Here is a 21021-nt window from a genome sequence, read left to right as displayed (position 1 = left end):
TACAGTCTGAGATCAAAATAATTAGGTACACACCATTCAGTGACACTGAAATATGTGACATAATTTAAATATGAAATATTAGTTTGCCAGAAGTAACTGATTTCATTCCACCTTTCTACTTGTAGCATTCTTTATGAACGAGGGTGTTTCAGAAAGGATAAAAGATCTCTGAATGCTCTTATGGGTGATGCTGTACAAAACTCTTCACAGACTGCTTTCATTAAGATATGAGATACACAGGCACACAAGCCCATATAAAGCAGCAAAAAAGGTATTTCTAAATAAACTAATAACAGCAGGCTGTTAAGGAACTGAGTAGGTTTAATGGAAAACATCAAGAACGTTTTTTCCCTGTCAACTGCTCTTTCAGCAAGCAAAGAATTTCAGAAGAAAAACATTAAAGGCAAATATTTCTTTCTTATTGTGGCCTCCTGGGGTATGGAGCTGTCACGTGATGCCATGCAATACTTTTAATCCCTGATATATTTTTAGGAAAGGATAAAAACAAAGATTTCAATGGTAAATATTTCATTTTGATGTTCCTTTAAAAAAACAGGTTTTGTTTAACAATATTTGTTTAAAGCTTTTAACTAAGAGAACATTTGACACAAAGATGGGAGTTCACGTTTTATGTAGCCTCTTAGCATGTTGTCAGAGTATCAGATGAAGTAATTTGGATGCATCTAACATAAGAAGAGAGCTTTGGTGTTGATCAAAACCTGATTTCAGATTGTGACTTTATCTGTGACAGCTCTCATTCCAGATGTACCTTTCTCACATCACCTCAGTGCTTGTTTTGTGTCTACCTTCAAAGCTAGAGCTGGTGGCTGGAGTTAGCTACCAGGGTTTTAATTAGCTGATTTCTCAGATCAGTTTTGGAGTATGATCAAACAGTCACCTGTCACAAGTGCCAAGGGGCCAAGGTGGTGTGCTTCCAGAGGGCCTGCTTGGACAGGAGCTGTTCCTAAAAAGTGACACATCATAAGTTCTCAGTTAACTGAGGCCAGCTGGTTGTCATGCAGTTCTAGCTGTTTCCTTAAGGTGAGACTACATAAGGTACACTGTAATAATAACTTTTCACTAAAAATACCCCATAAACTTGATAAAAAATTCAAAGGAAAGGGAAGATTTTCCAAAAGCCTAAGGTGAAAGACAGAAATGCTATTGCTAAGTGTGCAGAGGCCCTATGATAATCACCTCTACCTGCCCCAGGTCACATCATGGTTGCTGAATAGATGTGTAAAGCAGCTGCAACACGAATGCATTCCTTTCTTCCCTTCACACCAAGAGTGTGGCAGTGATTCAGCAGCAGGGACCAGGCCAAGGCAGCTTTTAAGAAATTTTTCAAGCTGTCATTTGTTGACAAGCTGCTGTTTCATTTGTTTCAAGCTGCTGTTCCAGCGTGCCCGTGACAATGCTGGATGTGTCAGTCCTGTGACAATTCTGCCTTCTGGAAATCTGGAAACAATCTGCCTGATGTTATCTGCATTCTCTTAAAAACTGACTTGTAAGAATCAACACCAAATAGTAAGAATGTGATTGCATTAAGAGCTGTTATTAGATTTCTTAAGCTTCTCATATTAAAGTTTCTGTTTTGCACAAAATATGCAGTCACTTTTTAAAATATTTCTTCCATCAAGTCTATGATTTCAGGTTAAGAATTGCTTTATTTTCAAAGATCATCTGATCTTTTGAGGCACATGGACAAAAATTACAGTTGATGTTAATAGTGAAGAAAAGCTGAGGAGGTTGAAAAGAGTACCAGAAAAAATGGCTGTTAAGGTCTTTTGTGGTTGAGTAGTTCAGAGTTTGTTAGACTGAGAGGTTTATCCAGGTCATAAACCAGGGGTGTGGAGTAGCTTATTTTCTCTATATAGTGGATGTTAACAAATAAGTTTGAGAAGGTTTTACCAGTAAGAAAATCCTGGCAATGTCTTGGGTTTGAGGAAGCATTGCAACATTAGGGAACAATTTAAGTAAGGGTGAAGGGATGGGCCCAATGCTTCCATACAAGTAACTGTTGTATATAGTTGTAGGTTTCCCTATTTCCTTGTGTTAATGTTTTAATGAATACAATGTAAATTTCGTTGTTTTAGTAACAGTGCTTTGAGGAATGCAAAGGAAAATACCCTGGGCAAGCAATTGAATAATAAAACCCAAGCGTGGCAGAAATGGCAGACCAGTAGTTTCTCTGGGTACTGTAGGTGCGAGATGGGGAGGCTTCCTTTGTTCCCCTGTTGCTGCTGACAGGGCAGGGGAAGCAGCCACACGTTGTTGTGACATTTCCCTATTGATCTGGGCTACTGAAACTGTTTGCAACAGGGATTAAATTAGGGCAGTTTTACGTGATGATTATGTGGAGTTACAGGAGCTTGTTTGCTGCTGTTTTTCTCTGTGTGTGTCATGTGTTGCTCTCCTTTCAATGAGACTTAACTGTGATATTTAGTGTCATTTTTGCCTACAGGATAAAGTAGCATGGAAAGGCTTTAATCTCCTAATGATTTAGTGCTTGATGATCTTCAGTGAAGAGATTGATGACCTTGAAGTCATGAGTGTACAGTGACTGCAGAACTGTTGTTTTTGATTTCTCAAATGTTTGAGAAGGTTGATAATCCCATTTGCATGTACGCTCATACAGGTTTCTAAGTCATTTTTTACAAGATTCCCTGCAAAAACACAAGTAGGTTTTATTTCAGTATTCAACACAGGAGAGGATTTAAGTGTGAGTTGTTTCTTGAGGTACAATGAAGTAGTCCACCCTTTCAAACTTGAAAATTTTTTGTAGCAATCTGTCACTTCTGTAGTGCTTTATCCAATTTTATTTTTCATTATCCTTATACATACTTACATGCCACACTATATCATTTTAAGCTTTAGAACAACATGGTGACACTGCTATTTTAAACTAGCCTTTCCTTTGGGCATCAGCAAGATCATCTCAGGACCACCAGGATTATAAATACTGTATGAGAAGGTCAGGTTTAAAGTTTCCAAATCTCCATAAGAAAGCAAGCTTAATTTTCAATCCCCTTTATAAAGCCTGATGAATTTATTATCCTCTACAACCATCAAAAGAAAACAGCTGAAAATTAAACTGAAATTACATCTGTTCTATTCCATTCCTGTTCTTAACTTGTTTACAGATATAAGAAAAGTTATGTCCATCTCCTTGGATCATATTACTTCCCACAGGGACATGACTATGCTTCTTCAGCAGAGAGAATTAAAGGCGTGCAGGCTTATCTAGGTTTTTTCATGTTTGGTTTTCTTTATTTTAATATTCTGCTAGCATTAGAATATTTTTTTCCACTGTAGCATTTTCTACCAATACACCTTGAATTTATATTCTTTGCATCTGTTGCTGGAATAAATATGTATTTTGTTATAGTGGTCTGTTGTGGCATGTTGTTTTGATGTGACTTGACAAAACAATGAATTCAGTTTGAGAGAAAATCACTAGAGTTTGAGTGTCTAGTTTGCCTACGCTGATTGTTGTTTGAAACCTGAGTTGAATTAGACTTGGCTTTTCCAGTTGCATTTTTCAAATGCTTAGGAAGAGCAAGGCATCTGTATAAGTTGGGGTCATTTTTTGTAGTAAAGAAATAATACTACATTGTTGGTGCAGTATATGATATAAGCTTCAGGTTTTTTATTTGTACTACAAATAATTTTATGTTCCTTTAAAGGGTCAAAAGTCTTGCTCAGTTCTTCTCAAGAATGTTTGTGTTTATAATCATACTGATTATCTCATGAGGCTTTAGAACATCTCCTCCCATGAGAATTTGTGAAGAGATCACTGTTTTAGTTGGGGCAGTGGGATCCTATGGATTTTGCTCCTTCTTTGAGACAGCAAAGGGGCACACTTGAACAGGGCAGGAGTCAGAGCAGTTCTGTGCACAGTCATTTGTACTCGAAGTCCTTTCTGCAACATAGTCTTGGGAAAGAAGAGCCAAACAAACTAGATTTGGCTGAGGATGGTTGGAGTCTGGAGACAAATTCAGACCAGTTGTTTGCCACCACCACAGATTTAAAAATCACCATTCCCTCAGTTCTTGTGGTCTTAAGGATACTTCTGAATATTCCCAACCTCTTCCCAATGGGTTGAGTTAAAAAATAACAAACAAAGTTATGGTCCACCTCTTGAAATCTGAGTTGGAATGAGTTGGATGTTACTTGGCAATAGTTAAACTGGAAAAAAAAAAGAAAAAAACCTTCCAGTTTTTACAGTCTAGTAAGGGAAACTAACAAGCAGTTAAACTGGAAAAAAAAAAAAAGAAAAAAAAACCTTCCAGTTTTTACAATCTAGTAAGGGAAACTAACAAGGAGCTATGGCAACAACCTTCCAGCTGGAATGTGCAGCTCTTGCAGTCATTGACAGAAGTGTTCACACACAGGTGATTCAGTGACATTATGTTGAAGGGTCTACGTGTACAAGCAGTTAATGTGTGTTGCACTTGTCTGGCTTGGATGTTTTTAATACCAATGATGCTCAAACCTCATTTGCAATGGTGTAAATAACAAGAAATCCCATGAAAGTCAATGCATTTGTATTATTATAAAGTTCATGTCAGAGCCAGTCGTGCTGGTAGCAGTTATTAGCTACATTTGTTCAAATTAGTTCCAGGCAGTTGCTGATGTAAGTTAGAAATAGCCATTGTTAATTAAATTGTAACGAGAATAAACAATTTATGTAACAATGTTCCTTCCTGTTTATTCACATAAAAATGCTATAATAAACTAAACAAAAATACTCAATTCAGGTAACAAAACAGAAGTATTTTGTAGCCAGCTTGATAGTATGATGAGAGAGGTATTTGGCCTGCAGATACAGTTGAATTTCAGAAAATGTTTTGCTCCATTGATGACTGGAATTTGTATTACTGGGACACTTATCATAGAGAGAGAGAGACAGGAGTCACAGCATTTGTTTTCAGATGAAGGCTTCCCATGCTGGTTTGTGGCTGGTATTTCAATTCATAGATTATAAATTCATATAATAATGCCAGAGGGGATCATCTTGTAATCTTGTCCCTGTACCAAGGACACAGTATTCTAGTGGCAGTTGCACGACTGCCAAAAGGAGAGGTAATACAATCTTTCTACTCCTACTTGATATTCCCATTTATACACGCGAGGTTTGCCTCAGGCTTGTCAGCCAGTGCTGAAACTGTGTTCAGATAGCCCCATGTGCTTCCTAGCACAAATATCTCCTTGAACTATGTTTTTGTTTCTAATTTGTGTATTTAAAACCTAGTTGTGATGTTTCATATGTTCACTGCATGTAGCAGTGACTAAGGTGCTGTGTGCTGCTGGTGTGTCACTCACCACGGTGGTGTTGGCTGCAGATCTTCAGTAACCAGTTTCTCTTATTTCTTATTTTTCCATTGTTAACTGGAAGAGAGTGAGACTTTATCACTTTGGGACCTATCAAAAATAAACTGGTTTCTTGTTCACACTCTGGTTACAGCTTGAAGCTATCATTCAGTTTTAAGGTTTTTATATGTGATCTGATGACTTTTTATATTAATCTACTTAAATTGTGTTCGGGCATTGTGAGGAGCACGGGGCAAATGAAGGCTGTGCCAACCAGGAGAGCATCTGGTAACACTCCTCCACACTACCTGCCTGGCAAGGGCAGACAGAAGCACCTGTGAACATCAGAACACATTTCTTTCCTGTCCAAACATGTATCATTAGGCTAATTAGGATAATTCAGTTCCTGCTGCAGGTACCTGAGCACCACCGCTGCTCTCAAAAGAAATTCTCTGTCTTGGGATGTTCTGGCTGCAGAAAATAGATTATTTTAAAAACAACACAGACCAAAGCAGCAGCCTTTAAGCAGTTTGGGAGGTAGGTTTGTTTCTTCATGGCTTTTTTAAGTTCTACTGTGAAGACAGTGACTGTCCTCTGTTCATAATAATTATCAGTTCCCTGGTGCTGTTTATTCCAGCTACAGTTGTTAACACTGGTAAAATCTAGCTTCTCAGTTTAGTGTATTGATACAGTTCTGGTGTTCAAGCACTCTGGAACAGTAATCAATGTACATCAGTGCATCAATCCAGTACCACAAGTAGATCAGTATGTACATAAAAGCTTGGAAATTGATTTTTTTTTTAAACAAAATGCTGTACTGAAAACAGACCGTACAATGTTGCATGAGGTAGTTTAATTCCTCTAGCTCCTTCTAATACTGGGACAATATGTAATTTTACACTTGGATTATAAAATTTCAGAAAATGTAGATTAAAATCTTACAGAAAAAAATTATCTGAGTACAATGTATTAATGTTTTTAATTATTTAAATATATACCTCAGATCCTGCTGCATCTATGGAAGGAACACACTCTGGAGCAGAGGAGGAGTGTGAGGAGTGGATATAGATGCCACTGGAACAGCTTCCCTCATGGGGCCTTCCTGGGAACAGCATTTCCTACAGCAAAATGGTTTAATGGGAATGCCCAGACTACACAGCAACTTACTTCTAGCCATACCATCATTTCACAATACAAATCAGGACAAAATGGCACTGATGATTAATCCATTAGAAGTTGTTGCCTTAACATTCCCTTTGTTAGAGACATTTTTTAAGAACTGCAGAAAATACCATCTCTAGGGACCTAGGAGCCTGCAAATGGTTGAAGTTAAGTTTCAGGTGGGCTCAGTGCTGCATGGCAGAGTCTGGATATTAAATGGAAGTTCATAATGTCCTCATGTTTGAAACAAAGGCCAAGCAGAGGCTCCGAAAGCTTTTTGGTCCAAGAGGAAGGAAGCATCCTGAGGGTGCAGAGAACACTGTCTCTTGGTGTTAGTGTTCACACCGCTTTAATGAAATACCATTTGAGGGAAAGAGGGGAGCTCACACAGTTGTAGTGTACCAGGCAGTCCTCTGCACCTTCAAATGTGTAGTCTTCAAATAAACCCCATGTAAGATTTTTAGGTTCACTTATATTTTTTTAGGAGAAGAAATGGCTCATATAAGCCATATATTGACTCTCAAAACTGGAGTAAAATTAGAAAAGGAGTAGATGTCTTTAATAGCTCAGCTGTTAGGCTGCCAATATGCTGTAAGAATATCTATGTAACTGAACTGAGAAATTACTGAGGTTACCAGATAATAAACAGAAAATGTCTCATTAGACCAATGCAAAGTTTTGCAAGTGTGTGGTCATGTCTCTTGGGTAATTCAATGCTCTGCTATCACTTCAATTATATTTATAAAAGAATAATTAGTTAAGCTGTAAAAATATACCTGGAAAACACTTGTTTAGGAAGCACAGACCAACAGGAGCAGTTCAAAATGCAGTTCCAGAGATGTCAATACTAGTTTTTAATTGGAGAAATGCTGGTTTAGGTGGTCTCACTGAATTTTTGATGTGTGTTATCTATCCAGAGGGACTGAAACTGTATCAGAGATTTTGGCCATTCAAGGATATGCAATATCTGATGGTGTTTCTGTGCTTCAGCATTTTTTATGTATGCCAACTTTCACAAGCTGCTTGATTAACATCCCTTTTTAAGCATTTGCTAAAAAAAGAGCATTTGTCTGGGTGTCAGTTGTTCAGGAAGTTTTCCAAAACCATAAACTGTCTTTCATAAGCATTCTCATACTAGTGTATCCACCTTCTGAAATTTTAGGATACAAAAAGATACCTTTGACTGTAATTTAGGAATGCTGCTATCTCAGATTGTGAGTGCTCAAGACTGACTTCATTTGTTCATATTCTTGTTGATTAAAAAAGTATAGTGTAACTATAGCATTGTGACAACAAATACTTTTGAAGCAGCCTGGTTCCCCATTTTCTGAGGAAAAGAGAAAATTGTTACTTGTAATAGAGGTTAAATTGGTGTTAAATGATGGAGTTAATTCTTTTTAAGTTTCCATCTTGCCATTGTCTATAGGTGAGCAGAAAAGGTAAGCTGGGAGTTCCAGAATAAGTTACTAGCCTTTTTCTCAGCATGATAATAAAATAAACCAGTATTTCAACCAGTGCCATCCACCAGTCAGACTTCTTAAATATCATGTAAACTCTCCTGCCTGAGTAATTAACCTTCTAGATAACTGAGTGCTTTTAACTAGATCCAGATTCCTAGAACTGATTTATTATATCTGGGAGGCAAGAAAAATAGCAAGGATTCTCTGGACAAGTTATAACTCTGCATTAGCAAGACATTTTGAAATCCTTCCCATCCCAAGAATGAGGTATTCATCAAATGAAATCTGTGTGTACTATTTTTTCTGTTCTAACGCCTCAGCTCTCCCTTAGCAGGTTATCTCAAGGTTGAACTCAAAAGTTCCACAGCATAAAAATTTTTTTATCATGTTTGCACATATATTTCCTAAAGTTCTCCATCACCTGCTTAAAAAACATTATCTTTTTGTAACCCATAGTTCTTATTTTCTTAATGTTGTGTTTCAGCATTTATCCATATTTTGAAAAGATTTCTGCCGTTTTCCTGTGTTTTACATACAAGCAGGCAAATGAGTAAATGAAGAATAAATTAAGCTCTGGTTTAAAGTGTGTTCTACCATTCTTTCTCATAAACGACTGTTCTTTCTCAGCATTTTCATGTAACTCCACTCATTCAGCCAACACTCTTTATTGTCTGCAAATTACCAGTGGCAGTCTCAGTTCCCCTTCCAGTAGAAGCCCTCTTTCTAGACAGTTTAAATCATTCAGTTCTCATATCAAACACACAAAGGTTTGTAATCATTTGGGAAAACTGAAGGCCTGTAGCACCACAGCACATATGCAGTCAGGTTTCAACCTTATCAGTAGGAGACAAACTTACATTAAGACACAGCAGGAAAAAACACTAAGCCTGCTGAGAAATCTGGACCTTTATTTTTTAATATTTCAGGTCAGATCAACCCATGACATTGATTTTCTCATGTCTTTCTGAGTTTCTGTGTTGCCACATGATTCTCTTTTAAATGAGTTTGTGGAAAAGCAATTTAGTAAGTAAAATGCCAGCTCCTATTCTTGGTTCTGGTAGGTAGTGATGTAAGTCATGAATTGTAGCAGACCATAAAGTGGTGGTGGTGTTAACTGGCAAGATTATCTCTTGACCATTTTCTGGGATGGTCCTGTGTAGGGCCAGGAGTTGGACTGCTGTGGGTCCCTTCAAACTCTAGGATATTCTGTGACTGACAAGGTCATTCAGTGTAGCTGCAATGTCTGCACATGGTTCCAACCTGACAAAAAGCCTCTCTCTTGAACACCAAGAGAAGCAGTAGCTGTTTGTGGTTGGGCAGGTGGGAAGAGCTTCCATTCAAAGGGAAATACTGGGCTTAAACTCAAGGAAATCTCCATGTACAGAAGATGCCATAAAAAGGATGGGCTTGTGTAGGCATGTCAGAGACAGGACTCCAAGGGTGGTAGTTAATTCCAGTTTCTTTTCCAGAAAGCTTTAGTTCTTGTCTATCTTATGCCACCACTCCTGTATTAACTCCTGCTCTGCCCCAGTCCTGCCTTGACTTCATGGTATCCTTCTGCTTCACAATTCTACAGTCCTGCTGAGCTCCTTTATCTCCCTCACTGTCCTGTTTGAGCCCTTTTTACATTGTTAAAACATGTTAAGAAACTGTAAGGTGGAGAAAGCAGTGACCAAAGACATGTATAAATAAAAAGAGATGCTCTTGCCAATTCATCTGCTTAGAGTTTAAACCATTATTCTTCACATGTTTCTGTCTCTTGCAGGGTGGGAATAATGCAGGCCATACTGTCGTTGTTGATGGGAAAGAATATGATTTTCACCTATTTCCTAGTGGCATCATTAATCCAAAGGCAATTTCTTTTATTGGTAAGACATTTTGGAAATTATTATAAAAATTACATTGTGCAGTGGATAACTGGGACTGTACTTTACAGAAAGAAGGAAAAAATAACATGACTCTCAGTCAGATTTGCTTTAGCTTCAGCTGTTTGACTTTTATTTCATAGCTGCATTACCATGAAGGGTTACTCTACTTTCAGTGCTAGTTTAGTTTTCACTGTTAGAAAACTAAAAGCAAGAACATCTTGTCATGTTCTTTCTTATACTTTATGGTAAAATTTTGACCACACCCTCTACTTGCACTCTCTTTTTATACTTTCAGAAATATATATGCTATTCTTTGAGCACACAAATGCTGGGACTTAGCTAAATAAATAATAAAAATTGTCTCTCACATCTGTTTTCTGACTTCCAGAAATAGGCCCCAAAATGCAGGACTCTACTTAGGAGGTCATTATCCAGTCCCCTTTTTGTTCATATCACCAGCTGTTTATGGTGATGTATTTTGCTATAAAGATACTTGGTGCAGATGGCATCATAAAAAGATTTGCAGCATTCACTGGACATTAAACTCATATTTAAATGGTAGGCAAATTTAAGCTTCTTGTCCAAAGTTTTGATTCTTTCTGAGAGAAATCATGGATAGGCTGTTCAAGAAATAAGTTCTAGTGAGTCATAGAATTTCAGTTTTGTTCCATTTAATAATTTCCAAATGGATAACTAGAATCTATTAAACATTTTTTTCTCTCAGCTAAATATGGTGTGTTGTCTTGCTTTCCTATTTACTCCCTTGTCAATTAGTAATGACTATAACTTGAGTTATGCTAAATTTAGGCTGAGACAGGCTCTTGCATATATTTCTGACATTCCCAAGAAGGAGGCAGCAGCTGTTTCCAGCCCACTGCATCACTAATCCTCCATGTCTCGCCAGCCCTGCTCTTTATCACTCGTGGGCTCTATTTTGTAGCTCAAAAGCAGGGGGAAGGCATTGCTAATGTATCACAGCACTAGTTTGAGCTGAGTTTAAAACAGAAACCTGAATATTGAAGAAGATTTAAATATTTTCACACAGGCTTGTGAGTGTGGTAGGGCCAGGGAGTTCTTTGAGCTTTTCCCTGTGAACAATTGAGGCTGAAGTTGCAGGGCAAAGTCCACCATGAACAAAGAATCCGCTTACCTCAGCTGGCTGTGCAGCAGCCTGGCGTTCACGCCTGAAACAAACCAGCTCTGCTTTTCCTGAGCCTAGCAGCCCAGCAGCTGCTTACCCCGAATCAGGATTTATCCAAAAAGTACTCAAGATCACTTTGTGTGAACTCTAGTTTTACTTCTTAAATAAAATTTTAGACAGCAAGTGTTTACAGGCCTTATGTCCTAAAAATAAGTGTTTTATTTCTTGCTTTAAAATAAATCATTTATGTTCCCAAAGGTAATGGAGTGGTTATACATTTACCAGGCCTGTTTGAAGAAGCTGAAAAGAATGAAAAGAAAGGTTTGTATCAAGTAATTTTTAACCTACCTTTATATTAGCAGCCAGATTGAGGGGTTTTGTAAGCTGTTGTTTCTGAACATAAATATTCAGTGCAGTAATAACATTCTGGATTTTAAATGAGGAAACAGTATTTAAAATGCTGAAATGTGTGGTAGCCTTTAGACGTATTTTCAAAAGCAGTCTTTCCATGGGTTTCATGGAGTTTTATGGCACTTGGAAAGAAGTGGAGAGGATGCCACATTGGAAAGAAAATAAATGCTGAAATTTGCTAAGCTTCCCTTGACCTCAAATAGGGATGATTTAACCAAGAATTTTTGTGCCCAAATATAAACTCAGTTCTGCTTTAAGCAAGGCTTTAGACCCTATGACCTTCCAAGAGCCTCTACTTCTTCAGTTGTATTATATTTCTATATAGAAATTCTCTATTTTCTGAGGCACAAATGGAGTTTAAGTGATGTATTGTCTAGCAAGTTAAGCAAGAATATTTATTTAAAGAATTCTGTGTAAGCCACAGCATTCTGGCATTTCAGAAGTATCTTTGTCCATACCAAAATGAGAGAGCTGATAAGTCAAAAATAAGAAAAGTTTCTCAACAGAAAGATTGCTGCTATTTGATATTGTCTTGTGGTTTATCCATTTTGTCTACAATTATCTTAACAAGAAGCCATATAAACTAGCAAAAAGACAGAAAAAGTAAAAGCCAATGTCAAAGCTCAACCAATCAGCACAGCTGAAATCCTACCTTTCTTCATCTTTTGACAGGTTTGAAAGATTGGGAGAAAAGACTGATTATATCAGATAGAGCACATATAGGTAAGTGAAGAGTGAAGGGGAAAAAACCCTCACAAATTATTGCTTAGCTCATGAGGCTAAATTAAATTATTATTCCACAGAGCAGCTATGTGTTTGATCTAACACAGCTTCTATTATGCTGTGTAATCTGAAGCATGATAATGGAGTCTGTGTCCACTGAAAAGTGATGTTTTACATGTTTTCACAATGTTTAAGGAATACTCCCTCTGTTTTCTCTTGAGGAGGCCTGTGCACTGTCAATGACAGCAGAGGCACTTTGTCTTGAAATTATGGATGTCTGTGATTTAAAGAGCATTTTTTCTCCTTTGTTCTCTCACTGTATCCATTTGATTTTCCACTGCAGTGTTTGACTTTCACCAGGCAGTAGATGGGCTTCAGGAAGTGCAACGTCAAGCACAAGAAGGCAAAAAGTAAATATTTTCAACACCCTCATTTCATTAATAGTTACGTAAATTTGGAAAATCGGTGTAATTTTGGAAAACAGAAATGCTGTGTGTCTCTGAAGAGCCTTGTTGATCTTAATAATTCTGTGCTTCTGTTCTGTTCCTACTTACGTTAGTGAACAAACTGTCAGCCAGACTCAAGGCCTCATGAATTACTGAATACCACGAATATTAGCAATACTTATGCAAAGCCTGAAAGGTTCTGTATATTTATTATTATAGAACTTTAATATCCTTTTATGTCTCAGATATCCTGCCCTGTAAATGATATAGTGAAGAGCTGTGACAAAATTACTTGGCATAAAGTGTATTTTTGCATGTATTTATATATTGAGGGGGGTGTTTCTTTTTACTTAGTATTGGCACAACAAAAAAGGGGATTGGACCAACATATTCTTCCAAAGCTGCACGAACAGGCCTTCGGATTTGTGACCTCCTCTCTGACTTTGATGAATTTTCTTCAAGGTACAACTATTTTCATTTGTAAATATTGTGTTAAAGACTGATACATTTTGCCTGACAGATTTGCTTTTAAGGAGATGTTTTTAAATATGTGTCTGAATTTCGTATATAAATTGTCTAAAAGGAGAAGAAAACTGGAAAGAATGTGTGTGTGTATTTCCTGTACTTCACAGAGTTTCTCATCATTTAAAATGGCATTTTGAACATTGGGAAATGCACTGGTTGAGGTGTCAGAGACCTGAGTATTTTCTCCGTATACTTTTCAGTGTATATTGTGCATAATATAAATTGAGTTCTTGCCAAAGGTTCTGTGATTCTGTGACTATGTTCCTCATAGATGCAATTTCAATTCTTTACAGATTTAAAAACCTGGCACAACAGTACAAGTCAATGTTTCCCACACTGGAAATTGATACAGAAGGACAATTGAAAAAGCTAAAGGTAAGGGTTTATCACTTGAAATATTTATTTTCATTTTAAAAGATAAAAATGAAGTGTACCAGACATACCATTTATTGAGTTAATTTAGATGAAAAATGCATATGTTCATTATTATAAAAGCTTTTAATAAACATTAGCTATGCTTTGTAGTAGAATGTCCTCTCTTGCTGTAGGCATTAATATAAGCTCTGTGGAGGATTTAATTCTACTCTCATATTTTACTTTTTTGAATGTTGTTTAAAATGACTGTTGTATCAAAATACTCAAGAGAATGCAGGGTGATGACTTCAGTTAGTGTCCAGTGTGTCAGTGGGACTTCCTTGCTTACTGAAGAATTGTTTGTGGAAGCATGTTTCAAGATCCTGGTATTACAGGAAAATTATCTTTATACAAATAAATACAGAAGAGCCACTGGCAAAACAGCTTTCATGGGAAAATTATACAAATAAATACAGAAGAGCCACTGGCAAAACAGCTTTCATATGTATATTTAACATCCTCTTTTCATATGTATGAAAAGAGGATGTTAAAAACATCTCTTACCTTTCCCAAGTTTTTTTCTTACACTTTTTTAGAGCTGACACCCTGAGGATATTTTTTAATGTTCAAAAAGAGTGATATGTTTTTTCTATTTGTGCCTGGACTAATTCTAAGTCCCATTCTCAGTGTGGCTGGACTACAGCACACTATCTAAAAACTATAGCAACAAAATGCAGTGGGTATACCACATCTCTGTGAACAGAAATTATACAGAAATTATGGCATTCTAATGTCATAATAAGTCATGTTTTCTTATATGAGTGGTTCAATAGATTGAAAGGAGTATAAACTAATGCTTGTATTTTTCAGGAAAACACAGTTATTGAGGCTGGAAGCTTAGACTTATCTGCATGTTTTGTCTTTCATAAGTGAACACAGTGTTCCCTGCTTCCAGCTATTGTCTGGGGAAGCTGACATTTGTACTCAATTTGCAGGGATATGCTGAAAAAATAAGACCCATGGTTCGAGATGGTGTGTATTTTATGTATGAAGCTCTTCATGGCTCCCCAAAGAAGATCCTTGTTGAAGGAGCCAATGCAGCATTACTTGATATTGACTTTGGTAAGTTATATTCTAAATTCAGCTTAACTCCTAAGAGATCAGTTTTGTTTTGATTTGTGTTTATATTGACTTTGCAAACAGCAGGAAAATAGAGAAAATAGTGTTTCCTTAATAGGAACAGATTTCCCAGAAGTAAAGCTCATTAAAACAGAGATTGTATCATTAACAGGATTAGTGTTTAGGGTTTAAATATTGATTTTTACTGAAGTTTATTCCAGTGCAGCTGAAATTTCACTGCAGATATTCTTGTCTTGATTGCTTTTAAATGTGTGTGCACATTGCCAAACAATCCAGGTACTCATTGCAGTCAGTTTAGGTAATTCCTCTGCCATGGGAGGAGGATTAAACTGGTGCAGCAACCTCTAAGTCTTGCCACTACAGTTGGTCTCCATTCTGCTTTCTTACTAAAAGAATAATTAAATCAATGAAGAAAAAATTAAGGACTAAAGAGATTCTCCAGTCCAGAGTCACTGTGTAGAGATCATAAGTAACCTCTTAAGTCTTAGACAATTTGTGGCAAATACTCAGAGCCACTTGTACAGAGCACTGAGAATGCCAGTCTGTGACCTTTACACCAGACTCTGCATGAACGTAATGGAAATAATTTCTGTGATACACAGAACATTGAAAAAAAAGCTTTACACAGCAGAAGCATCACAACCCGTGCCTAATGGAGGTAGTATTGAGGTGCTTTTGAATTTCTCCCTTGTGTGCAATCCTCGGTGAAAGTTGTAAAGGATGAATGACACATAATAAAAAGAATTTGCCTCCCTCTTTGGCTGCTGTTCCAGTTTAGCTTTAAAGCCAAACATAGAAGCGAAAACCTCCTTTGAACTGATAAAAACCAGTCTTTGTTTCTTCCCATTGCTGACAGAGGGCTGTGCTGCTGTGTTTTCCTGGCAGGCACGTATCCCTTTGTGACCTCCTCGAACTGCACCGTGGGCGGTGTGTGCACCGGGCTGGGCGTTCCTCCGCAGCACGTGGGGGATGTGTACGGCGTGGTGAAGGCTTACACCACCCGCGTGGGCATCGGCGCCTTCCCCACCGAGCAGATCAATGTAGGTTCAGTGTTACAAAATGTGCTGGCAACAAGTAGCACTGCAACGGGGTAAGGGTTGTTCTGCTGATAAATGAGCACGGTGATAATAATGCTGAGCAGTCATACCCATGAAGAGAACATAATTACATGATGGTGTTTCCCATGAGAGGAGATACACATGAGTGTGATGATGTTACATTGCAGTGACCACACTTCTGTTGTAATGATCAATGTGAAAACAGATGTCATCATCTTATGTAACATCATTAGGTGTATTTCAGTGGAGAAAGTTTGTTGTGCACTGGAACTGTCAGTGCATCCCAGAAGAGCTTAAATTACAAGAACAACTTCTGTGCTTAACAGCCTGTGTTCTGTGTGATTTATAGAATAAATGTGGTGTGTGTGTCAGCCACTCATGCACAAATGGGTCAATAAAAAGAAGGGGAGAGATTTTGGTTATTTTAAACCGTCTGCTGTATTTTCATTATCAAGAAACTAGAAAGCTCAGGATATTGATTATGAGCTACGCATGCAGCAATCTCTAGGGCAGTGTTCCGAATCTAATTTAAGGATTTAGTCACTGAAATCCTTTCTCTAATGGCTCAGATAAGTTGATGGTATCCTTTGGGTTTATGAATCATGAACATAAAGTTTCTTCCTTCTTTATTTTTACAACAGTATAGGCACTGCCAGTCTGAATGGAACAGCTGGCAGTCTCACACTGTGGTAGAAGCAAGGAGTCTTTGGTGTTTTGACCTAGACATTGTACAACCTCTGGTCTTGTCCCAAGCATTTACAGTCTTGTCCCCAAAATCAAAAGATATCAAAAGACCAGATGAAGAAAGTACATGCAAACAAAACTTTATAAAGGACTGAATTGTCAAGAAAATCTTCCTATTGGATGAAGAAGTGAGAAAAGTCTCTCCTGGGAACACAAAAGTCATATTAAATACATTACTTGAAATGCTAATGATTTCAATACAAAAATCCTGTGCACAAGGGGATTTGTTATCTACCTTAGCCCTCTGCCAGTATTTTTTTTTCCTGGAAAATAGCTTTTAAATTGGAACAACTGTATTTTTCTTGTCATTTGTCTATGTTTGTTTGTATTTGTTTTCCAGCCATGTTTTCAGTGAAACACCATCAGCATTCTCTCTGTCTTATTCTAGGAAATTGGAGATCTTTTACAGTCCCGTGGCCATGAGTGGGGGGTAACTACGGGCAGAAAGAGACGCTGTGGCTGGTTAGATCTTGTCATTTTGAAATATGCTCATATGATCAACGGATTCACTGCGTAAGCATCACAGATTTTGCGCTACATTTGGAAGGGATAATTTTGTGCTTCGCAGAATAAATATGTAGGTAACATTAATATAAGTCCAGTAAAGTGTCACATTTTAAGCAATGCAATAATGCACAGTGGGCAACTGAGAATTGTCTTAATCTAATAATAATCTAATTCCTTTGATTTCTTTGTTTTTCAAATTAAGTGATTTTGCAACATAATAGCTGATTTTTTTGGTACGTGTTTTTACTTCGCTTTCATCAGATGGCCAGTGTAGATTGGATCAGCATGTTGGTTTTCTAACAGCTTACTCCAGTGTTTTTGATCCAGTGCTTTCATGCTGACTTGTGCCATGGTCTAAAACCTGTTGGGTTTCAGGTTTGGTTGATTAATGGATGCTACTTGTAGGACCAATTTTACATCATTTGGAGCCACTGCCTTGATAAGTGAAATTAATGGAGTGATACAAGGGTACAGCAACTGGCACAGCTTTCATTCCAGTTTCAACAGGTTCATTTGTTTACAAAGGTGTAGTGAAATACTGTGTTATAAATTCTGCTTTTAAAGGGCTAAGTTTTGTTTTCTTTGCGACCGAGTGGCTTCCTTGGTTGATGCATTCAGGCAAACTTGTCCATATATGCAAACATGTGACCCTGAGCATTTTAATATGTTATAGACTGAAACATAATTTTATGTCATTTATGCTACTAATGTTACAAAGGAACTATGGTCTTGTTCATTAGTTTATCAAAACAGCTTTTTGGTTTTGGTGGTTTTTTTAATTGGATTTATGTTTTGCTTTAACTTATGCAGCTCTAGTTTATGTGGAAAATTTGAAGAAGGGATTAGGTTTCCTCCCATTTCAGCTCTGTACAATTACTGCACTCCTATCAACAAAACTATATCCTCTCTGATAACTGTGATAGCTAAAAAAGCATGGGGAGATTTAAAAAGTTGAAGAACTGGCTCTATGGTGCTTCTTTCTCAAAAAGTCTCTTCACTTAATCCTTTCATTCATCATGTACTTACTGAGCACATATAGCCTAGACTATTTTGCACATACCTGTCTAAATCCTTAGCTGCTCAGATTTTTTCCAGGCAACATCTAGAATATTGTTTTGGAGAATTTGACTAGTTTTAAAATGCAGTTTTATTCAGATCAGTGAGCACTACAGTGCCTTCTTGAGGTTCCATTTTTGTCTCCTGATGTGTTCATTCACAAAATTAATAAGGTTCATTAAAGTGACAGCAGAGCCCAAGCACTGAGAGGTAGGATGGGATCCTTCTTAATGAACTGCACATGTGGTTTTAGTAACCATACTATACTCGTTCTGTTATAAAAGTGTAATCAGTCACTAAGTCTGTCAGACAGTGGTTGTGAATCAGTAGGAATAACAGAAATAGTCCCTGTCAGTGATGTCATGTGTCATACCCATCCAAACCAGGGCCAGCAAGGGCCCCTTTCCACAGTCAGAGTGCATTTCCATGCACTGAGCTGAGCACTGTGCTGAACCTGTGTGAGCAGCCAAGCATTTGGAAATGTCTCGTGGTATCTGAGTCGAGTGTTCATCCCAGAGGTGTGAATTCAGTCAACAATAGTTTAATACATTTGTGTGTTTCTGTTGGCTGGGCTGCTTGAGCTGGATTTGTGAAAGGGAAAAAAAAGAAGTAAAGTATTAAAAAGGAGGTTCATCATGTGTGTAACTGACTGATGGTTGTGCAGTTTGGCATTAACAAAGCTGGATATTCTTGATGTCCTTGATGAAATTAAAATTGGTGTTGCCTACAAATTGGGTGGAAAAAGAATTCCATATTTTCCAGGTAAGTTGTTAAACCTCTATGTTCATTTTTATCTTTCTTGCTTGTTAAGCCAATTTTGCTTTTTAAAATCAGACTTGATTTCTTTTTCACTAGACATTCTGTGGCAATTTATGGAGCTGCAGTCTCTGTGTAAAGATTGCTGTACCATTACATTGGCATTTTCCATTTACCTTGCATCTATTTACAATGGCAAGAACTTCAGAACAAATAAAATCTTGTGTTAGGGCCTCTGTGTTGTGCCATTAGATTTTTTATTGGCAAAAATCAGGAGTCTGAAAGTCAGCAAGACTTGAGTCAGTGACTGTATCGTTGGCAATAGCATTTAATTAAGCAAAATTGAAATAAAAGCTGTACAAAAATGAGATGGAAACAAGCACAATAAAGCTGCTTCTGGATGGCTTTATTAAGCTTTATTAACAACAACAACACTGTGGTTAATAAAAATATATATTGCCCCCTCAATAATGATTCACTTTTTAGATGTAATGGTACATAATTTTTTTTACATTAATGATGTTTTCAAGATATGTGTAACAGTCTCTGCCAAGAAAAGGAGTTTGTTCTGTTGAGCTATGGGGGATTCCAGAGGCACAGGGTGGATTGGCAGCCGACAGCTTTCCCACCACTCTTGGTGGTTCCTGGCTGTGGACACAATGAGAATTCCAGTGGGGAAAAGCTTGTAGACATCCCAGTTTTTCACAAAAGTGATTTAACCTTGTTCTGTAAAGATGAAACTCTCTGAGACAGTGATGCCTTGTTTACTGTTTTATTCTGTGCAAATCTGAACTAAAAAGTGGAAGTACTGTAAACCTCAAAAAATCTTATTTCCTCAAAAATAAAGCTGTAGTGTTGTTGTTGACTCCATGTTGACAGCATAGAGTACATTCTATAGTTTTTGGAAGAGGAAACTGTATTCCTAGATACTCTTGAATCAGATTTATCTTCCTAAGTATCAGACTTTAACCTCAATTAAGAATAAAGGAGTGAATGATTGAATAAACCAGTAAAAATACTATTTCCTCTTATATCAGATTTTAATTGTTGTCAAGACTTTCTTGGTCAAGAGCCATAGGTCTGTTCTCTTAAGGCAGAGCAGCTAAAATCAAATGTGACAAAAGTTGTTCTTCCACAGCTAACCAGGAGATTCTACAGAAGGTAGAAGTAGAGTATGAAACAATGCCTGGGTGGAAAACTGACACAACTGGAGCACGAAAATGGGAGGACCTCCCACCCAAGGCCCAGAACTACATCCGCTGTGTAGAAAACCATGTTGGCGTGCCAGGTACATTTCTTTGTAGATGTCCATGTGAGGATGCCACAGCAGACAGACACAGCTCTGTGAAAGTGCTCCATTTGGTAGCTGGATGTCACTTTATTTGGGCAGGAGGGAATGAAAGTACCAGTGGTTGGGCTGATGGGGGTAAATGATATCTTGCCAAGAAGCAGCAAAGGGTGGTGTTCAGCACGCAGGTCTGCAGTGCGCTCCAAGCTGCTGCTGGCAAGGATTTAACCAGAGGAAAGATAAACATGTGCTGTTCTTGGCAAATGGCCACCTTCTGTCAGTGAAAACTTAGGGGTCTCTTAGGTGCATCGTGCTTCAGTGTGTAGTTAGGCTGATGTCCTCATCTCCCCCTTTCTCTTTGCATCTGCACTGCATCCCTGTTTGAACTTAGATGTCTCTGTTTTGGTTTTTTCCATTCTTACTCATACAAGGAATCGTGTTGCATAACAGGTACAACTGTTATGTTGTACATAACAGCTTAGCCCAGTTCTTCCACTTTGGAAAAATGAGAATCTTAATATCATCCATCTGCAAAGGTCAAGCCACCCAGTTTTCTTCAAATCTAACTGCTAGAGCCCTAGATGTGCCAAGACTTAGGTGTGGCATGAATGGTGGCGTTTGCAAGAGAATTTCCACAGTAACAAGCTGAGACAGCTGGCATGGGTGCTTTTGTTTTCCATAAAGCACCTCAAAGGTCACATCAGTGAGTACAGGCTGGTTACAACCGTGGCAATTCCTGCATTGGTCACGGATCAGGAAACATCTGATAGCAGAGACTGAAACTCAGAGAGTGGCCTGTGTGTGCTGCGTGTGGCCAGGGACACACAAGGGATGTGTAAATACAGCTCCCCTTACCTTTATTCCTCTGGTTTGCTGTGCAAAGTCAGGATGCCTGGCTAGGTTTGAAGGCTAAAGGAGACCTACCCACAGTCAATTCTATAGCATGGGCAATAAAACTGCAGTGGAACAGCTACAGTGTGGAATTTGGGGTGGCTGCTCACACTGGATAATGTTTATAGTTAGAGCCTTACATTTAAAAATATTACAGTATGTAGGCATCACTGTCTCCT

General features: G+C 37.9%; 1 protein-coding gene across 1 annotated transcript in view; it reads left to right on the top strand.

Annotated features, from left to right (window-relative positions):
* The window catches only part of ADSS1 (adenylosuccinate synthase 1), a 28152-nt gene that overhangs the window by 3445 nt on the left and 3686 nt on the right, over positions 1–21021 (top strand). Inside the window, exons 2-12 of the mRNA XM_039712424.1 lie at positions 9700–9802; positions 11202–11264; positions 12027–12077; positions 12421–12487; positions 12878–12985; positions 13342–13423; positions 14398–14524; positions 15428–15582; positions 16733–16857; positions 18572–18669; positions 19802–19951. Of these exons, the coding sequence (XP_039568358.1) occupies positions 9700–9802; positions 11202–11264; positions 12027–12077; positions 12421–12487; positions 12878–12985; positions 13342–13423; positions 14398–14524; positions 15428–15582; positions 16733–16857; positions 18572–18669; positions 19802–19951 (1129 nt within the window). The remainder of the gene's footprint in view (positions 1–9699; positions 9803–11201; positions 11265–12026; positions 12078–12420; positions 12488–12877; positions 12986–13341; positions 13424–14397; positions 14525–15427; positions 15583–16732; positions 16858–18571; positions 18670–19801; positions 19952–21021) is intronic.

The sequence above is a fragment of the Passer montanus genome, unplaced genomic scaffold, assembly GCF_014805655.1.
Source record: "Passer montanus isolate IOZ18808 unplaced genomic scaffold, ASM1480565v1 scaffold27, whole genome shotgun sequence".
Taxonomy (NCBI): domain Eukaryota; kingdom Metazoa; phylum Chordata; class Aves; order Passeriformes; family Passeridae; genus Passer; species Passer montanus.
The sequence above is the reverse complement of the archived record's forward strand: the minus strand, read 5'-3'. Positions and strand labels throughout refer to the sequence as shown.